Source organism: Homarus americanus, unplaced genomic scaffold, assembly GCF_018991925.1.
Source record: "Homarus americanus isolate GMGI-L3 unplaced genomic scaffold, GMGI_Hamer_2.0 scaffold367, whole genome shotgun sequence".
Taxonomy (NCBI): domain Eukaryota; kingdom Metazoa; phylum Arthropoda; class Malacostraca; order Decapoda; family Nephropidae; genus Homarus; species Homarus americanus.
This window is the reverse complement of record NW_024743709.1, coordinates 3,411,091-3,432,764: the sequence shown is the minus strand read 5'-3', so window position 1 is coordinate 3,432,764 and position 21,674 is coordinate 3,411,091. Positions and strand designations below refer to the sequence as shown.

Genomic DNA, 21,674 nt, shown 5'->3' with positions numbered 1-21,674 from the left:
AATAAATTGAACAACAACAAAACAAATAAATAAACTGAACAACAACAAAACATAAAAGATAAAGATAATAAAGACAACAGGTAGTTATTATGTACGAGTAAACAACATAACAATATAATGAGGACACGGGTAGTTAGCCTGTCTCTTACGCCAGGTGTTGTGTGCGTCGCCTCAAGACAGACAGACAGACAGACAGAAACGTGGTGTATGTGTGGTGATGAATGATGGTGACAGTGTATGATGATGTATTGTAGTGTACTGTAATGTATTGTGGTGTACTATAGTGGTGTAGTGTACTGTATTGTGGTGTAGTGTGGTGACGGTGTGGTGTACTGTATTGTGGTGTAGTGTGGTGACGGTGTGGTGTACTGTATAGTGGTGTAGTGTGGTGACGGTGTGGTGTACTGTAGTGGTGTAGTGTGGTGACGGTGTGGTGTACTGTAGTGGTGTAGTGTGGTGACGGTGTGGTGTACTGTAGTGGTGTAGTGTAGTGACGGTGTGGCAAAAATCAGTGTGGTGACGGTGTGCAGGCACCAGTGGTGTAGTGAAGACTGGTGTGGTGTACCGTAGTGGTGTAGTGTGGTGACGGTGTGGTGTACCGTAGTGGCGGTAGTGCTGACGGTGTGGTACTGTAGTGGTGTGTAGTGTGGTGACGTGGTGTGTACCGTAGTGGTGTAGTGTGGTGCACTGTAGTGGTGTAGTGTGGTGACGGTGTGGTGTACTGTAGTGGTGTAGTGTGGTGACGGTGTGGTGTACTGTAGTGGTGTAGTGTGGTGACGGTGTGGTGTACTGTAGTGGTGTAGTGTGGTGACGGTGTGGTGTACTGTAGTGGTGTAGTGTAGTGTGAGAACTAATCGTCCATACACTAAAGCTCAAGGGTTTGGGGGACAATTGGTTGAAGTTTGTTGTGTGGAATGGAATAGTTACTCCATTTCACCTCCTACGACACCTCAAGACTATACTGTACACACCAGGCAAAGTGACTTAATGTAATCCAGTTCCTTAGTGTGAAATTATTTAAACATTTCTTGTGAATTTGTAAAAAAAAAAATGTTTAGGAGAAAGAAAAAAGTTTTATATTAACATTACTATAAAAAATAATCCTTAAACCGTAAAAACTAAAACAGTAAACTAAGCTCATGGGTTTAATAAGACTAAAATAAAGACATAACAAACAAGAAAATATTAAAACAACGATAAAACTAAAACCAAAATAGTTAAAACGCTTAAAAAAAGGTAAAAAAAAAGCATGACGTTAATGACAGGAACAGACTTTGGGGGGGATTGTGTACTGGGCGAGGGGAGGGGGGGTGAGGGAGGGAGGGGGGGATGGAGGTAGGGGGGGTGACGGGAGGGAGGGGGCAGGATGGAGGAGGGGAGGGAGGAGGGGGGTGACGGACAAGAGCAGTGGAGGAGGGGGGGTGACGGAGGGAGGGGGGGTGACGGAGGATGGGGTGATGGATGGAGGAAGAGGGAGTGAGTAAAGAGGAAGGGGTGGGGTGGAGAGAGAGGAGGCAAGGGACGGGGGGGAGGAAGCAGGGGTGAGGGAGAAGCAAATGTGGATGTGGGGTGACGAATAGAGGGGACAATAGGGAGGGAAATGGGTAAGGGAGAAGGGCTCAAGGGAGGGAGAGGGAAAAGGGAGGGGAGCGAAGGAGGAGAGGCCATAACCTACACCTTACTGGAGGGGTTTTGTATCACCTGGCCATTACATCGACCCTCAGTTCCTAGAAACGTGTGTGTGTGTGTGTGTGTGTGTGTGTGTGTGTTTTGATGGTGAGGGTTAGGCTAGTGAACCAGAGTTTAACCTTACTTAACCTAACCTAACCCCATTCACTGTAACCTAACCTCACTCACCGTAACCTAACCTAACCTAACCTCACTCACCGTAACCTAACCAAATGTACCACAAGCTAAGTAACCTAACCTGACCCGGATGAAGTAAGGTGACCCAGATAGTGGAGGAATTCTATAATGAAGCCACATACACCGTGACTAAGGATTTACACACACACACACACACACACACACACACATTTTCAACTCTAATTCCTGGGTAAACGAGGAACATAGTTACTGACTTTGTGTGGTCGTCCAGCTGATGTTAAACTCACTAGACGTTGGAAAGATTATTTGAGGGAAATGACGAGGAAAAAGTCTACAGGGAAAGTTACATAGTTAAGTTAATCTAACCTACATTAACCTAACCTACTGTAACTTAACATAACCTAACGTAACCTACACTAACGTAACGTAATGCAACGTGACATAACCTAACGTAACCTACACTAACCTACACTAACCTACTGTATCTTAACATAACCTAACGTAACCTACACTAACGTAACGTAATGCAACGTGACATAACCTAACGTAACCTACACTAACCTACACTAACCTACTGTATCTTAACATAACCTAACGTAACCTACACTAACGTAACGTAATGTAATGTAACCTAACCTAACCTAACCTAATCTAACGTACACTAACGTAACGTAATGCAACGTGACATAACCTAACGTAACCTACACTAACCTAACCTAACCTACTGTAACTTAACATAACCTAACGTAACCTACACTAACGTAACGTAACGTAATGTAACGTAACATAACCAACACTAACCTAACCTAACCTACACTAACGTAAACCTAACCTAACCCAACGCCAGGGGGGAAGAATGAGTTACTTCTCCTTAATTACTCCCACAAACTTCACCTCATATAAGAACATAAACCATAAACCTCCCAAAAAATCATAAAACACATAATTAGTTTTTTTCCTAATCATGTTATTAATGAAAAATAAAACCTCATGCATAAACCGACCGATATTGCCTGATGAGAATACATTAGGGCTGTGTGTGTGTGTGTGTGTGTGTGTGTGTGTGTGTGTGTGTGTGTGTGTGTGTGTGTGTGTGTGTGTGTGTGTGTGTGCGTGTGTGTGTGTGTGGGTGCGTGTGTGTGTGTGTGTGTGTGTGTGTGTGTGTGTGTGTGAATCTATTATGCATGTCATAGTATTTCCTCACTTAAACACTACATAACATCAGCTATAGGATAATTGTAATGTAATTAATAATTTTTTTTGTATTTTTGAGTAATTATAATTGACTATCAACACTGTCATTGTCATTAATTAAGTTGAAAGTGATAATAAATTTGATAAGAGTTACAGGATTACAACGAGTATATATTAAGGCGTTATTAAACCTTGTCTGCTGTACCGTATATCTCCTGAGGTCAGTGGCGGATTCAGGAAGGGTGCAGGGTACGGGGGTGAGGAGTGTAGTGGGGTGAGGAGGGTACGGGGTTAGGAGGGGTGCAGGGAATGGGGGTGAGGAGGGTACGGGTTAGAGGGGGTAGGGTAGGGGGTGAGGAGTGGTAATGGGTTAGAGGGGGGTGCAGGGCATGGGGGGAGGAGGAGATGGTTAGAGGGGGGCAGGGTAGGGGTGAGGAGGATGGGTTAGGAGGGGGGTGCAGGGTAGGGGGGAGGAGTGGCATGGGTTAGGGAGGGGTGCAGGGTAGGTGGGTGAGGAGGGTGGAGCTGAGGGGGTAGGGCATGGGGTGGAGAGTAATAGAGGGGGTGCAGGGTAGGGGGGTGAGGAGGCATGGGTTAGAGGGGGGTGCAGGGCATGGGGTGAGGGGAGTGGTACGGGTTAGAGGGGGGGGCAGGGTAGGTGGGTGAGGAGCAGCACGGGTTAGAGGGGGTGTAGGGGCATGGGGGTGAGGAGTGGCATGAAGCAGAGGGGGGCAGGGCATGGGGTGAGGAGGTGGTACGGGTTAGAGGGGGGTGCAGGGTACGGGGGTGAGGAGGTACGGTTAGGAGGGGGGGGCAGGGTAGGGAAGAGGAGTGGTACGGTTAGAGGTGGGGGCAGGGGGTAGGGTGAGATGGTACGGGTTAGAGGGGGGGCAGGTAGGGGGTGATAGAGTGGTACGGGTTAGAGGGGGGGCAGGGTAGGGGGTGAGGAGTGGTACGGGTTAGGGAGGGGGGTGCAGGGTGGGGGTGAGGAGTGGCATGGGTTAGAGGGGGGGGCAGGGGTAGGTGGGTGAGGAGTGGTACGGCTAGAGGGGGGTGTAGGGCATGGGGGTGAGGAGTGGTACTAAGTTAGAGGGGGTGCAGGGTAAGGGGGTAACACTGTCTTTTAGAAGTGATTTTTTTCTGGTAATAAAAGTAATCGTAATTGTAATCATTCACCTTTCTTAGTCAGATGTAATTGTACCAGGTATTGTAATTACTTCTAAATAAAAAGATTAACCTTAAGTTTTCATATAAATTTTTAGTTTTTATTAACCAAAATATTCAATAATTAAGTAAAAATTAAATACACGAGCATAATTCTGACAATAATATACCCATTGGCAGCTTAATAACGCACTGAGTATTATTATTAATTAACTTTACAACAGGTGATGAAAATACCTGGAGTGAGGAATATGTTTTGTAGTTAGAGAAACATAGTTATTGTCAGTATTTTATTTTCATAGTAGTGAATTAAGAGATGGTTAATAGAAGGTTTTTAATTGTTACCTGTGTGCGTGTTTTACCTTACCTTGTTATGTGCTGTGTGTGTGTGTGTGTGTGTGTGTGTTCTTACCTGTGTATGTATGTTCTTACCTATGTATATTTGTCCTCTGTGTATATTTATCCTCCGTGTACGTTTATCCTCCCCGTGTACGTTTCTCCTCCCTGTGTACTCTTCAACCTTGTACACATCTCAAAAGTTAACACTCAGAGCTACCCCCTTGTGACTTCACCTGAGCCTGAGACCTTATTAACAGTCGAGTTTTTATTATAATCAAGGTAACTTATTTTACCTGAGATAATTAATTATTTTACTGACGACAACATAACACAGTAAAGAATATGGTGGTGGTGGTTTGATTGTCTTTTGTTATTGTTTATTGTTAATATTGAGTGACTGGTTGTAGTTGTTGTTAAAGAGTAGGACTATAACATAAATATTTTCCTTTATGAGTTAGAAGATGGATATTTAATTTTTTATTATTTATTATTTTTTTTTCTACGTATTATAAATCTTATTATATATTTGTTGCTTTAATAATTTGTTGACATTAAAAAAAATATATATATATAACTACAGCAAATTAAATAATGAGGAAAATCTACATTTATATCTATACGTGGTCTTGTTGCATACACTGAGTGGTCTTATGTATACACTGTGTGGTCTTAACTTATACACTGGGTGGTCTTATGTATACACTGAGTGGTCTTAACTCTTACACTGGGTGGTCTTGTTGTGTCAGTGCTGCGTCAGGTCGTTCGTGTACTGAATCCTGGCTGAATCCGTCTTGTCGTCAACTCAAGCTAGAACGTAATTGGTGGGAACCTCTCGTGTTGGGGTCAGTGAAAGTTACCGAAAAAACGAGGAAGACTTTTATGAATATCGTGATTGTTCTTGGTAGTTGGGAACACGAAATAAAAACACATTAAATTGCTCCTACAGGCCGCCGTTCGTGATGTAAATCCTGCTCTAGATGTTCTTGTAAGTAATAAATCCGTCTTGAGCTAACTGATTTAAAACGTTCTTGTAGTGAAAAATCCGATGAATCCGACTTGATAATAATTGTCAATCTCTTTCTGACGTTAAAAAAAAAAATCTTTATCGTCCCTGACTCAGCCGACGGTCATTGCCTCCAGCTAATGGCAAACACTCGGGTTGCTGACCATACACAGGTTGTGGACTGAGGGTGGGAGGGTGGCTGTCATCATCAACGGCAGAAAAGCGCGTCAACAGAGAGGAAATGGCTTGGGAGTTCTCGAGGGAGTAACCTGATCTGTGGATATCGAGGACCTCTGTGTCGTGTTTGTCGCTCGTCTCGGGTAACACAGACTTGCTCGACCTCGTAAAATATTATATGATGGGTCTTGTATCCCGTAAGAGAGGCTTCTGTGTTGACGGTAAAACTGTGCTTGTTGACGTGTTGTGGTCACCTGAGTTGGGATGTGTGTTGATGTTTGTGTTGGTGTGTGTGTCTGTGTGTCTGTCTGTCTGTGTCTTGGTGGTTCACTTGTGTTTCTACTTGATGCTAATATTATACTTATTTATTTTAGCACTACACCCTCTTTACAGTGAGCATTCTTCTCCCTCTTCCTCCTCTTCTCCTTCCTCCTCTTCTTCCTCCTCCTCCTCTTCCCTCCTCTTCCTCCTTCTAGCGTATCTGAACTATCTACATTCTACACGAATACTTTACCTGCCGTTGTGGATACCTGAACAGCTGCTTACCAGGTGTTCAGGTCATTAAATACACCTGTATTCTTCCACGCCTTCCTCCCCCACACCTCCCACCCACATCTGCTGCCCTCCTTCACACCTGCCTCCTCCACACCTGTAATCCTCCGCATCTGCACTCCTCCATACCTACTACCCTCCACAGCTGTTTCCTCCAGACCTGCCTCCTGCACTTCTCCACACCTGTCTCCTGCACACCTGCACTTCTCCACACCTGCCTCCTGCACACCTGCACTTCTCCACACCTGTTCTCATAAGGCTCAGAATATTAAACGCTAAATCGGGGAAAATGAGAAAATTCTTTAAATATAATAGTTTTATGTGAGGTCGTTGAGTATGAGTGAAGATGCTGCGGTGTGCTTAGTATAAGGCTCATAGTATAAGGCTCAGGGGTAGTATAAGGCTCAGGGGTAGTATAAGGCTCAGGGGTAGTATAAGGCTCAGGGGTAGTATAAGGCTCAGGGGTAGTATAAGGCTCAGGGGGGGAAGTATAAGGCTCAGGGGTAGTATAAGGCTCAGGGGTAGTATAAGGCTCAGGGGTAGTATAAGGCTCAGGGGTAGTATAAGGCTCAGGGGGTAATATAAGGCGTTAGTATAAGGCTCTGCAGGTAGTATAATATAAATAGATTAAGAAGCATTCCCATTGTTGGATTTCCATAATGGGGGAGGGAGGGGGGACAAGGGACAGATTATATTCCCATTAAGAAGAAGAAGAAGAACTGCAGGAGTAAAACAAAGCGAAAAAAGTTGGCTAATTCCACATCAATGAGGCGCGTAAATCGTGAGAGAGTTAACAGTAGTTCCCCGGGGCGAGTGGGTACGGGTGGTGGCGAGGGCGAGTAGGTATAGGTATTGGTGAGGGCGAGTAGGTTACAGGTGGTGGCGAGGGCGAGTAGGTTACAGGTGGTGGCGAGGGCGAGTAGGTTACAGGTGGTGGCGAGGGCAGAGTAGGTTACAGGTGGTGGCGAGGGCGAGTAGGTTACAGGTGGTGGCTAGGTCGAGTAGGTTACAGGTGGTGGCGAGGGCGAGTAAGTACAGGTGTTGGCGAGGGCGAGGAGTGGTGTGATAAGGTGATGCATGTTTGATGGTGCTGGCTGGTGCGGGGCGATAGTTGTCGGCTTTAATGGTGGTGGTGGTGGTGGCGAATGTTACTTCATCTCCACCCACGACTACTACCACAATCTACCACCATTCGTTACTTTCTGCAACCTATAACTACCACTACCACACCCACCACCATCTTCACGTCCACCCACTACCACCATCACCAACACCTCCACCCCTCCACCCCACGAGAGACAGACAGACAGACAGACAAACCACACTGTGATCTACGCCTCTCATCACCTTACACTTGACACCAAACAGCCCGCCAGCCTTACCAAATTACCCCCCCTCCACCCCACCACTTGTTGAGGTAAAGGACAAATTATAGTGCACCTCTGAATTACCTGTTGTGACGTAATGTTCACATGAAAACAAAATGTAGTCCATTATTTGGTGTAAAGTAATTATTATTGACTAAACTTAATCCTGGGAATATGGAGAGTGTGTGTTTGTATGTATGTGTGTGTGTATTGATATAAGAGTCTCGTGAAATAAAATAGGGTTACTGTCTCTTCCTCTGCCCCCCCTAAAAGGAGAGCATCGTAGATATTGAAGCTCTAAACCTCTGAATTAAAGTACAGATGCGTTGAAGTGTATTGGAAAACCCATCATGGCTGCCAACTGTTCCACACTCTTTGTTTACCAGTGACTCTTGCTTCGCTCAGGCTGCCAAAAGTTGCTCACCTTTCGTCCTACGCTTTCCTACTATTTATTCCTCTCTTCTCACTTCTGCCATTCACTTCTCTCTTGTAAGTATCGTCTTTTCTTCCAGCCGACAAAACTCAGGTCAGTTCGTCAGTCTCCACACTCTAGTAAATGAATCATTATCATTTTACTCTTGAAACCCGAGCTGACGTCATCCTCCCGGCAGCCATATTGACGAAGCAAAAATATAGTACCGTTTTGGGGGTAATTCAAACCTCTAAATGTACAGTACTCAGGTATATCATTTAATAAAATTACTTCACTTTCTACCTATATCTTACACGAAAATAACAAATCAGAGCCGCAATGTTAAATAAAAAAAATAATAAAAAAATCTTACGTCTGGCAGCGGTGTTAAGTACAATCCCCCCCCCTCCTGAAAAGAGCTGAATGAGGCCGATTCTATTATTATTCTTTATCACAGCCCTTTGCTTGATTGTCTGTGCTTGTTCTCAAAGTGTCGTGTTCATAATGGTGGGGAGTGAGGTAGGGACGACGGGATGGATGTTGGTGACACTCCCCTATATTAGGGAGTGGTCAGGCATCATTCACAGTGGCGCCAAGTTTGTGTTACTGTGGTGGCGAATATTTGTACTACAGGTATACTGGGAGGTATGTTGGTGAGAGACTGAGAGAAGTGAGAGAAAGACAGAGAGACGATGAGAAAGAGAGAGACTGAGAGAAAAAGAAACAGTGAGACAAATATTTCCGACCCTACCCTACCCTACCCTACCCTACCCACCCGTACCCTCCCCTACCCTCCCCTACCCATCATCCCCCACCTCCCATAATGACCTCTCCTTGCTCCCTCATCAATCACCTTAATCACTCATTATAATCTCTCTTCCTTGTGTCTTTGATTTATCAGTCTATTCCTTATTACCTGTTTACCTCTTGTCTCTCACCTGTCACCCCTCCTCACCTGTGCACCCCCTCACCTCATCTCCCCACCTGTCACCCATCTCACCTGTCACCCCCTCTCACCTGTCACCCCTCTCACCTGTCACCCATCTCACCTGTCACCCCTCTCACCTGTCACCTCTCACCTGTCACCCACTCACCCATCTCACCTGTCACCCCTCTCTGTCACCCATCTCACCTGTCATTCCTCTCACCTGTTACCTCTCTCACCTGTCACCCATCTCACCTGTCACCCCTCTCACCTGTTACCCATCTCACCTGTCACCCCTCTCACCTGTTACCTCTCTCACCTGTCACCCATCTCACCTGTCACCCCTCTCACCTGTTACCTCTCTCACTTGTCACCCATCTCACCTGTCACCCATCTCACCTGTCATGTCCCTTACCTGTCACGTGAGGTATGGGTAAACAAGGTATAGAAAAATCAAGGAAAGAGAGAAGAATGGCTTATGACAAGTAGAGAAGATGACAAGAAAACACACACACACACACACACACACACACACACACACACACACACACACGTTTCCCTTCCATATTCTCAAAAAAAAACCTATTTCCACCGCCATTAGCTTCACTATCTTAACGTGTGTGTGTGTGTGACCGGAGGCTTATGTTTCACTCTCACACACAAGAAACAAAGCAAACATTAATGCTTCACTTCAGCTGTTCTATCACGCTGTTACCTGAGGCTTCCATCTTCCCTACCTCCACCACCAGTTCTCCACCCCTCCACCACTCCTCCACCACCAGTTCTCCACCCCTCCACCACCACCAATTCTCCACCCTTCCATTAGGTTAGGTTAGGTAAGACATAAAGCTAGTAATCAACATATCCTTAAATATATACTTTTTCGTATCCAGGATTCGGAGGGGGAAACTAACCTAAAGTATAAATCCCTAAGAATTTGTCGCAGTGGCATATAGAACTTCATGTATTAACAGATCAGGAAGGTGTCCAGAATTCACAGTAGATCACTAACATAGGGGTATGGTGGAAGGTTGTGTGTTAGTCTGGTTTAATTTGAAACGAATTGTTTTACTGGTTGAGATATTATTTTGACTTTTATTTCATTATGTTTTCAATGGTGGGTGTATGGATAGTCCTCCTCCTCCTCCTCCTCTTCCCTAGCCCACTTCCCTAGCCCACTTCCCTAGCCCACTCGCCCCTCATGCCCTCACCTCCTCCCCCATCTCCCTTCCTCTCACCTCACCTCACCACCTCATCCCTCTACCTTCAGCCATCACCTCCCATCTTCCATCATCCTCACCCCTCACCTCCCTCACCCTTCAGTTTAGTCACGCCATTGTTTATCTTTTAATTAACAATATTTTCAAGAACTTTTCCATAAATAGCTCAGCTGGGAATCCTCTCCTTTCTCTCTGTCTCTTCTCTCCTCCCTCTGTCTCCTCCTCCACTTCTCCTCGTCATTCCTCCCTCTCTCTTATTCACTCCGTCAGTACACTCGAAATTATTTACCTTATTACATTCCCTTTGTGTTGATTGCCTTGTTATGAGAGCCTTAATAGTTCTCCCTCCCTCTCTCTCTCTCTATGTATATCCTCTTTAACTCTCTATATACTCTTATCTATCTCTTATCTATATTCGTTTTCCTTCTAATAAATATACGAGTATACTCCACGCAGCCATACCGTAATGTAAACACAGTTTTTAGTTTAACAAATTTATTGACAAAGCATGTAAACAAAACACGACCCAGCTCTCTCTCCCGCCGCCATTGTTTGTGATAGATTCAGTGGCACCCGTCACCCCACCTTACCTAAGTACCACACCTCCAGGATCCAATCAAATAATTGTCTTATTAACGTTCATACACTCCATAACACCACTCATTATCTTTAGTGCAATATATCAAGTTAATGAAGGGACGGAGACGGAATTAATTATCTTTAGTTGAGAGGCGCTGGGTACGTGTGAAAATAGTCAGGGGTGTTTATAGTGGAACATAAAGGTGTTTTAAATTATGGTGTTGTGTATCTTGTGTAGGAGTTTTAATGGTAGTATATTGTGATGATCTGGGTAATAACCGACCCTTCACTCACCCTCTTGTTAATATCTGCCAGCTGTGCTCTCGTCACCCCAGGGTCGTCACAGTACAGTATATACTTCAAAGTCTTCTTGTCTAAAACATTTCCTCGACTCTCTTCATCTTTTTTTTCTCTTTGTTCTTGTGTTGATATCATGTTTTTTTTTCACATGTCCCCCTTGATGTTATGTGGAAGCAATTAATTAATATTCCTTTAAGTATTGTTGATTTTAGTAACTCTGTTCATACTCGAATACTACTTTGTCTCTTCCCTCTCTCCCTCATCCCCTCACTCTCTCTCTCTCTACCTCTCCCTCTCTCGCCAGCTACCTCAGCAAACACTCGGCCTTCTCTCCCCTTCCTCAGTTCATCTCAGCGCCTTACACCTCCGTTACCATCTGTCTTACACAACGATCTTCATTTTTTTTCCATAATGTGAGATTCAGCTCTCTCTCTCTCTCTCTCTCTCTCTCTCCTCTCTCTCTCTCTCTCTCTCTCTCTCTCTCTCTCTCTCTCTCTCTCTCTCTCTCTCTCAGCCTTAGGCCAGTAAGGGGGAGGAGGGCAAAGTAAGGAGGAGGAACGAAGGGAAAGAAAAAAGAATGAAAGGAGTTAGAAAGAGGAGAGCCAAAGGAAGGAAGGGAGGAGGAGGAAAAATGGAAGAAGAAGAAAGGAGAGGGAGAAACGAGATGATCCGATGAGTTTAGCCACTTTGTGCCTTCTCGGCTCCTGACCGCCCTCTACCTTCTCCTATCCCTCCCACCGCCCTCCCTCCTCCTCCTCCTCCCCTCTACCCCTTCCCCTCCCTCCCTCCTCCTCCCCACCCTCTACCCATTCCTTCCTCCCTCCTCCTCCTCTACCCCTCCTCCCTCTCCCCTCACCTCCTCTACCTTCCTCCCTTCCCTCTTCCCCCTCCTCCTCACCTCTACCTTCCCTCCCTCCTCCCCCCCTCCCTACCTCACCACCAGCCTGTCTACCACCAGAACCACAACTGTTCCCGTTACATAATAAATTCTGTAACCCTTAGTCGTAACAGATACAAAATGCACTACTACAATTATAAGGAATTTATCTGTATCTAGGAAACTGTACCGTAAAGTATATATTTTTTGTATTCCTTTATAAAAATACCTAAAAAAAATATATAAACTGTGGTGAAAATATTTGTACTGTAACCTTCCTACCGCACTGTACCGGAGAGGCAATATTGTTTGTATTCTGTTGAGTGGTTTTATAATTCTGTTTTTTGTCGTAAATTGTTGAAAAATACAAATACCATCAGTGGACCTGTGTAGCTAAAACACCTGTCCACTGTGTTTACCTGTCACGCGTCCACTGTAAGGGGGGGGGAAGGATGGAGGAGAGAGGAAGGAAGGGAATGGAGGATGAGGAGAAGGATGGAAGGAAGGAAAGGAAGGAAGGAGGAAGGAAGGATGAAAAGAAAGATTGAAGGAGGGAGAGTGTAGGGGAGGGGGTAGTATCATTATCGTTAACTCAGTTTGTTTTACGTGGTGTGTCGCCTTGTTGTGTAACTTGGTGAAGTGTGTGTGTGTGAGGAGGTGGCCTTGTTGTTGTAAAGTTTGCCTGCAGGTGACGTGGTGATGGAGGGCGACAGAAAGACCTTGTTTATGTATTTTCCTTTAGTTTATGTTATCGTTCCGGCGGCGTCATGAGTTTAATTATATCAAACTAAATAAAAAAAGTGACCTTGACTTATAAATTAGTTACAGATATAAAACAACCAGCTGTAATACGACCTTAAATCAGTGAGGATTGTAAACTTGTGTTGTCATACGTAAGTGATGCTCTTTGTTTTTGTTTTTTTTGGGGGATAGAGTTTCTGATATTTTATTCTTTACTTATACATTCTGATAGGGGTTAAATACGATCCTGACTATATTTTTGTCATTTGTAGGATCTCTCTCTCTCTGTCATCTCACACCTCCCTCACCTCCAACCTCTCCTCACCTCACCACCCTCACCTCACAACCTCCCTCACCACCCCTCCTCACCTCACAACCCCTCCCTCACCTCAACCCCTCCCTCACCTCACAACCCTCACCTCACTCCACGGATCTATCAACTCTTGTCTCCACATAATCAAAAATTTACATACGGCAGGTACAGTAATTCTGGCTCAAATACTAAGGTCAGGGACCCTTCGTTTATCTCTGCTCAGGATAGGTTAGGTTAGGTTACCTTGTGTGTGTGTGTGTGTGTGTGTGTGTGTGTGGTATATGGGCCTCAAATTAGACACAGCTGGATGGGTCCCTCCCCCACACACACAGACCCGTCCACTGGAAATCATTGTGGTGGTGGATGGGTGAAGGGTAGAAGTGAGAGGTAGGAGTGAGATAGAGGTAGGAAGCGGCCTAACACAAACATCTATTAATCAACGCTTGTCCATGGTGTATGTTTATTGGTCTCACTGACAACCTGCTTTGTAAGTGTCGTTTATATGGCGTGTGTGTGTGTGTGTGTGTGTGTGTGGTGTGTGTGTGTGTGTGTGTGTGTGTGTGTGTGTGTGTGTTCGTGTGTGTGTGTGTGTGTGTGTGTGTGTGTGTGTGTGTGTGGTATATTAGGAAGGAAGTGACAAAGGTGGAAAGGACTCTCTCTCTCTCTCTCTCTCTCTCTCTCTCTCTCTCCTCTCTCTCTCTCTCTCCCTCTCTCTCTCTCTCTCTCTCACATTCACAGTCGTCTTGGGAGAATCTCGGGTCTCCTTCACCCAATGGCTTCCGTGTCCTATGCTATCAAGTCTTCTCGTCTCTCGTCTCGGTAACCATGTCGTGGTGGGAGGTTCAGGAGGAGGAGGAGGAAGGAGGGAGAGGGGGAGGGAATGAGGGCGGAGGAGGAAGAAGGGAGATGAAGGGAGGAGGAGGAGGAGGAGGGGAGTGGGGAGAGAGGAGGAGAGGAGGGGAGGGGAAGGGGAATAAGATGGGTAGGGGAGGTAGGAAAGGGTAGGAAAGACAAGAAGTTATTCTCTTACCTCCACCCTCCTTCTCTTCCCCTCCCTTCTATCACTTCCCCGTCTCTTCTCCTCATCCCTCCCTTCTCCTTTTCCTCCTGCCCTATCACCTCCCCTCTCTCACCTTTCTTCCTTCCTCCTCCTCTCCTTCCTCCTCTTCCTCCATACTCCATCCTGTCCCCCCCAACACTCTCTCCATCCCCAACACTAGGGTCAATTATCCTCCCTCTGTTCTCCCCACCCCAAGATTGGTTTTACGTGGTAGGGGTTAAAGTGAAGTTAGGTAGGGTTAAAGAGGGTCATTAGCTGGTTAATGAATAATGTATAAGGTGATACTAGTGAGGGTTGATTACTGCCAGTTTAAGAGAGTGTGTCATCCTCTGTGTCTGGTGGTGGTTGGTGGTAGGGGTGTGTGGTGGTGGTGGTTGGTAGGAGTGGTGGTGGTTGGTGGTAGGGGTGTGTGGCGGTGGTGGTAGGGGAGTGTGGTGGTGGTGGAGGTGTGTGGTGGTGGTGGTAGGGTGTGTGGCGGTGGTGGTGGTAGGGAGTGAGGTTGGCAGGGGTGGTAGGGTGTGTGGTGCTATGGTTGGTAGTAGGGTGGTGGTGGTGGTAGGGGTGTGGTGGTGGTGGTTGGTAGGGTGTGTGGTGGTGGTAGGGAGTGTGGTGGTGGTGGTTGGTGTGGTAGGGGAGTGGTGGTGGTAGTGTGGTGGTGGTGGTTGTGGTAGGGGTGGTGGTGGTAGTGAGTGTAGGTGGTGGTTGGTGGTAGGGGTGTGGGTAGGGGAGTGTGGTGGTTGGTAGGGGGGTGTGATGGGAAGGGGTGTGTGGTGGTAGTAGAGAGTGGTGGTGGTGGTTGGTAGGGGTGTGGTAGGGGAGTGTGGTGGTGGTGGAGCAGGTGGGGTGTGTGATGGCAGGTGGTGGTGGTGGTAGGGGAGGGTGGTGGTGGTGGTAGGGGTGTGTGGTGGTAGGATGTGGTGGTGGTGGTGGGAGGGGAGTGTGGTGGTGGTGGCTGGTGGTAGGGGTGTGTGGTAGAGGGGTGTGTGGTAGGGGTGTGTGGTGATAGGGGTGTGTGGTGGTGGTGGTAGGGGAGTGTGGTGGTGGGGTGTGTGGTGGTAGGGGTGTGTGGTGGTAGGGGTGTGTGGTGGTGGTGGTAGGGGTGTGTGGTGGTGTGGTAGGGGTGTGTTGTGGTGGCAGGGTGTGGGTGGTGGTGGTAGGTGTGTGGTGGTAGGTGTGTGGTGGTGGTGGTGGTGGTGTGTGGTGCAGGGTGTGTGTGGGGTGGCAGGGTGGCAGTGGCAGGAGGTGGTGGGTAGGGAGTGTTGTGGTGGTGTGGTGGTGGTGGTAGGGGTGTGTGGTGGGTGGTGGGTGGTGGTGGCAAGGGTGTGGGGCAGGGGTGTGTGGGTGGCAGGGTGGTGGGGAGGGTGTGTGTGGGAGTGGTGGTGGCAGGGGGGTTGTGGTGTGGGCAGGGGTGGCAGGGTAGGGGTGGGGTGGTGGCAGGGGAGGTTGTGGTGGTGGCAGGGGAGGTGGTAAGGTGTGGGAGTGGTGGTGGCAGGAGGTTGTGGTGGCAAGGGGTGGGAGGGTGTGGTAGGAGGTGGTGGTGGTGGCAGGGGAGGTTGTGGTGGCGGGTGTGTGGGAGTGTGGTGGCAGGGAGGCAGTGGTGGTGGCAGGGAGTGTGTGGTGGTGGCAGGGTGTGTGGTGGTGGTGGCAAGGGTGTGGTGGAGTGGTGGTGGTATTGTTGTATTCTTTGTGTTGTTGTTATTATTTTATTATCTCCCTTTTAGTTGTTTTCTGTTTTTGTTGTTTGTCTTGTTGTTATTGTTTTTGATGTTATTATTGTCGTTGTTCATGTTATTGTTGATGTTATTATTATTGTTGTTATTCGTGATGATGTTATTATTGTTGTTGTTGTTGTTGTTGTTGTTGTTGTTATTGTTGTTGTTGTTATTGTTTGACATAAGACTACCTCTATTAGTAACTCAACAATAGGAGCGTCGTTGGTATAATAAATCCTCTTCTTTCACTTCTTTCATTTCTTTCACTCCACATTGAAGCTGAGGTGATAATGAAAGACTCACTCACCATTAATCATCACCTGTGGTTTTTATTTAATATTTTATTTACTTATTTTACTTTGTTTAACTTTATTTATTTATTTAGTTATTTTATTTATTTATTTATTTTATTTTGTTTTTATTTTATTTATTTTTATTTTATTTTATCTATTTGTTGTTTTTTGTTTTATTGATTTATTTATTTTATTTTATTTATTTTATTCTATTTATTTTTTATATTGTATTTTTTCTTCTTCTTTCTTTCTTTCTTTCTTTTCTTTCTTTTCTTTTTTCTTTTCTTTCTTTCTTCACCACTGTCAACCTGCTGCTGGTGTTCGGTGCATTTGCATTGGGACGACGACTGACTTCAGATATTGCCCATTAGTTTTTCCTGTGAGGGGGGGGTAGGGGGGAGGAGGGTGGGGGTGACGGGGTGGAGGGGTGAGGGGTGACGGGAGGGAGAGGTGAGGGGAGGAGGGTGGGGGGGGAGGGGTTTTCTACCTCTGTCTTTGATTTGACGTCATTTGCCGCCGTGTCCCAGAGAGGATTTGTCAAGTGGGCTGAGTTTGTGTGTGTGTGTGTGTGTGTGTGTGTGTGTGTGTGTGTGTGTGAATATAGTGATGGTGGTGAGAGGAATGAAGAGAGGGGAGAAGGAGGGAGAGAAGGAAAGGGAAAAAGGAAGAAAATGAGGAAGTAGATAGAAGAAGAAAGGAAGGAAGATTTGAATGCAGAAGGAAAGGAAGGAAGGAAAGGAACAAGGAAGAAAGGAGGGAAGAAAATATTTATACCATTTTCCTTTGAGTTGGAAGATGAAGGAGGGAGGTGGTATTGGTGGCGGCCTGCAGCAGTAGTAACCTCAGACCATCTTGAAGGTTTCATTATTTTTACTGCTCCTTGAAGTCTGTGACGAGGCCTTATACCCTCCACCACCCCGGGACCTCCCACCTCAACACCACCACCACCTCCAACACCACTACCTCAACACCACCACCACCTCCAACACCGCCACCTCCACTCCACCACCTCCAACACCGCTACCTCCAGCACCACCCACCTCCAACACCACCTACCTCCAACACCACCACCACCACCAACACACACCTCCAACACCACCACCACACTCAACACCACTACCTCCCAGCACCACCACCACCACCTCCAACACCACTACCTCCAACACCACCACCTCCAACACCACTACCAACACCACCACCTCCTCCAACACCACTCCTCCAACACCACCACCACCTCCTCCAACACCACTACCTTCAACATCACCACCTCCAACACTAGTTTCCCTCCCTCATTATCTCCCACAAACACCTCTCCTTTCCCTTTCTCTTTTTCCCAATATATCAATGCTTCTCTCTCTCTCTCTCTCTCTCTCTCTCTCTCTCTCTCTCTCTCTCTCTCTCTCTCTCTCTCGTTTGATGCAAGGTGTGTGTGTGTGTGTGTAGTAAGTAGTAGTAGTATGAATGTGTGTGTGTGTGTGTGTAATATATTTCTTTCTTTCTTTCTTTCTTTCTTTCTTTCTTTCCACGCTGGTTGATGCTGCTACACCTCTAAACATCAGCTTGATAAACAATAACATATTACTTTTTTTCTCTTTTATGCGACATTTAGACATTTAAAAGCTTTAATGGTCTTTTTTATATACATTACTTAAATAACCTGTTTAAGAACTTGATAAAATATTGTTTCATTTATAATAACTTTGATGCTTAGTTGTTCTTAAAACTCGCGATAAAAGGTTGTTTCGTTTGGAATAATATCGATGCTCATTTGTTCTCTAACCTTATTGGAAGTTATTTCATTTTATAATATCGATGTTCATTTGCTCTTAAAACCCTGGAAGGCTGTTTTGTTTATAATAATGTCGATGCTAATTTGTTCTTAAAATCCATAATAAAATGTCGTTTCGTTTATAGTAATATCGATGTTCATTTGTTCTCTACCATAGAAGGTTATTTCATTTATAATAACGTTGATGCTCATTTGTTCTTTGTTTACATCTCCCTTCCTAGCAGTCCTTTATTCCTCTCATATCATTTATTCAGTCTTTGTCTCGTATCGTCTTCACAGATACTCTCGTCTATTGTCTGATTTATTTAAGAATACCTCCTCCTCCTTCTCCTTGATTGCTCTATTCACGTCTTTATCGCATTTCTCCTCTCCTTTATCACCATTTCTAATTCTCCCTCTTTTCTTAAATGATTTTCTCGTACCATCAAACATTATTGCCACTTAAGTCTCCCCCTTCATCTTGTGTAAACTTCAGAATTCCTCATTGTGGGAAAAAAAATCAATTATATCTTCCACTTTCCTTCCCTTGTTGTATCTCTTTATTAATTCTCCCCTCCCTCTCTCCTCCCTCCTCCTCCTCCTCTCTGTCTTCCCATCATCTTCCCTAACATGTCGTGTCCCCTGATGACGACAGTACCTACGTCAGGGTTGACAGCTCTCTCTCTCTCTCTCTCTCTCTCTCTCTCTCTCTCTCTCTCTCTCTCTCATGACGACAGGGACACGCCCCCCTGACACACACACACACCCAACCTTCTACAAATAACCTGCAGTTCTTTAAGTGTACTGTAAACAGCCTCCTCCTTTCCCTTCCCTCTGAACTGATCCTTCTTCTTCCTCTTCCTCTTCTTCTTCTTCTTCTTCTTCTTCTTCTTCTTCTTCTTCTTCTTCTTCTTCTTCCCGGGAGTAGGAGGAGAGAGAGGGGTAGGAGGAGGAGGTAGAATGAGAGGAGATAGGGGTGGGACGGGAGAGAGACGGAGGTTGGAGGTAGAAGAGGAGGGTGATGGAAAGGATGATGGAGGTGGAATGGGAGAGAAATGGAGGTGGAAGAGAAGAGATAGAAGGGGTGATGGAGGTGGAATGGGAGATAGGGAGATGGAGAGGGAGAACAGGAGTAGTAGTAGTAGGGAGGCGGTGTTGACTCATTATTTACCTGAGGTCGTGATGGTGTATTTCTCTCTCTCTCTCTCTCTCTCTCTCTCTCTCTCTCTCTCTCTCTCTCTCTCTCAGCGATACAGTCTCTCCATCATCAATGCCCAATATATCCCACCGAAATGCTTCAACCCCCTCCCAACCCCTCCCAACCCTCCCACCTCCACCCCTCCAACCCCCTCCACACCCCCCCCCTCACCCCTCACCCCTCCCACCCCCCAACCCCCCACCCCTCAACCCCTCCCAACCCCTCCCACAGCATTCGACTTAAAAACAAAAGACAGTCGACAAGGACATGACTTGGAACATACTCTGTGTGAGGACCCGACTAACAAAGTCTTGTAAAAGATTGGTAAACATTGACGGGAAGATGACAATAATGGATGATGATGATGATGATGGAATAACACACGAAGGGATAAATAAAGAATATAAAAATAATAAAGGTTATGTAATTACCATCTATCTATCTTAGCTCTCTATCTATCTATCTGTCTGTCTGTCTGTCTGTCTGTCTGTCTGTCTATGTATAATATGTTAGTGCCTGTCTATCTGTCTATCTATCTATCTATCTATCTATCTGTCTATCTATCTGTATGTCTGTCTGTTTGTCTGTCTGTCTATGTATAATATGTTAGTGCCTGTCTATCTGTCTATCTCTATCTATCTATCTATCTATCTATCTATCTATCTGTCTGTCTGTCTGTCTGTCTGTCTGTCTGTCTGTCTGTCTAAGCTGTGAATAATGGATAAATTAATAGTAATAATACAAATATTCTTTTTTCCTCTTCTTACAGATCATGTAATGATACTCCGTACTACTGCCAAGGTAAGTTATGTCTCATCCACCACCCACTCTCATATCCACCATCATCTACCCTCATCATCCACCCACCATCATCCACCTCACCCATCACCCACCCTCATACATCATCCACCTCATCCATCACCACCACCACCCATCATCCACCTCATCCATCACCACCACCACCCATCATCCACCTCATCCATCACCACCACCACCCATCATCCACCTCATCCATCACCGCCACCACCCATCATCCACCTCATCCATCACCGCCACCTCGTCACCCGTCATCATTACCCGCTTCTGACTTCAGTTTATATCTGTTTTCCTGGACCATTATTGTCATCATCCACGTCTCCAGGTCATTCATCATTATCATTATTCTTGACGTTTACCTGTGTGTGTGTGTGTGTGTGTGTGTGTGGACCCTCCTCTCCCTCACCTCACCCTCTTTCCCCTCTCCACCTAACCCTCCTCCCTCACCTGGCTATCTCTCCCAGGTAAGTCATTAGACAAATGGTATACCTGAAACTACCTGGAGGTCCCCACCCACTGGTCTCCCCACACGGTAACATCCAATGATTGCTGCCTTTCACCGGTCGCCAGGCGCAACACGCCTGGCAGACAAAGTGTTTGTTCAGGGTATAAAGGAGGTCCTGGATGCTTTACAAATTCTGGATCTTTGACGCTATGATTAAAGTTTACCGTGACGTATTTTCCAGGGGGGTCGTCTTTGTTTACAAGTGTTCTCTAAAATATCCGCCCATCTACCTCCTGTATTTTATATCCCACTGTGATATATTTTCCAGGGTTTGAGTTGTTTAAAAACCTATAAAGTATCTGTCTTTATATTTCTTGTAGATATACCCGACCGTGACATATATTCTTGTGTTCGTCTTGGTTTATGAATGACTAAAACCCCCCATAACCCTTCATCTTTATCTATATATATCTATTGTATCATTTATTACCGTAATAAATCTCGCTGTGACATATTTTCCAATAAGCGCCTTGGTTTAAAAATCCGGTAAAATATAACGTGTCTTGGCGCGCACCAGCTAGATTATCGTAAATAGAACTCTTCCTCTTGTAACATATTTAACTCATTGCAATTTAACATCAGGACGACCTAAATCTACCACCAACAGGGAGATTAACTTTAAATTAATCCAACACTCAGTCAAGTCATATAGTCACCCCAGTCAGTAGAAATGAACTGAGAAAGGTATTACGTAGCTCTTCAACCGCGTTCGTGTAGAGGAGGGAGAATCCGCAGGCTAAGTCGCCATGAATCCGAGAACCAGAGAGAGACAGACAACAACAACACGAAAAAAAAAAACTCGTGCCTGACTGAGTTTCACCATCAAAAGGTTCTTGGTTGACTCTAGGCTTGAGGCGAACTGTATTGCAAATGTGGGGAAGCTGGAGAGAGAGCTGGATGATGTGTGGAGATGGAGAGAAGAGAGAGAGGCAGGCAGGCAGGTGAGAGTGGATGAATAGTTAGGTGAAGGGATGGTGAAAGGTGGTGGATAGGTGGATCAGGGGAATGAAGGTAGTGATAATGTTAGAATCTCTCTCTCTCTCTCTCTCTCTCTCTCTCTCTCTAACCTAACCTAACCAGTAAAAACATTTATTTATGCAGATTTACACATCTGTTTTACACCATAAACCTTATTTTCATATTTCTACATAATTTATTTACCTTTGATGTGGCAATTATAACATTTAAGTAAGACGGTGAGGCACACACACACACACACACACACACACACACACACACACACACACACACACACACACACACACACACTATAAGGCTATTGTAGTTTAATTGTATCTCTACGCTTCAACAACTGCTAACTACACTATTATG

The 21,674-nt window shown here is 45.6% G+C and overlaps 1 protein-coding gene across 1 annotated transcript in view; it reads left to right on the top strand.

Annotated features, from left to right (window-relative positions):
* Positions 1 to 19,794: 19,794 nt before the first annotated feature.
* The window catches only part of LOC121877447 (CCN family member 1-like), a 51,580-nt gene continuing 49,700 nt past the window's right edge, over positions 19,795 to 21,674 (top strand). Inside the window, exon 1 of the mRNA XM_042383211.1 lies at positions 19,795 to 19,822. Within this exon, the coding sequence (XP_042239145.1) occupies positions 19,799 to 19,822 (24 nt within the window). The 5' untranslated portion in view covers positions 19,795 to 19,798. The remainder of the gene's footprint in view (positions 19,823 to 21,674) is intronic.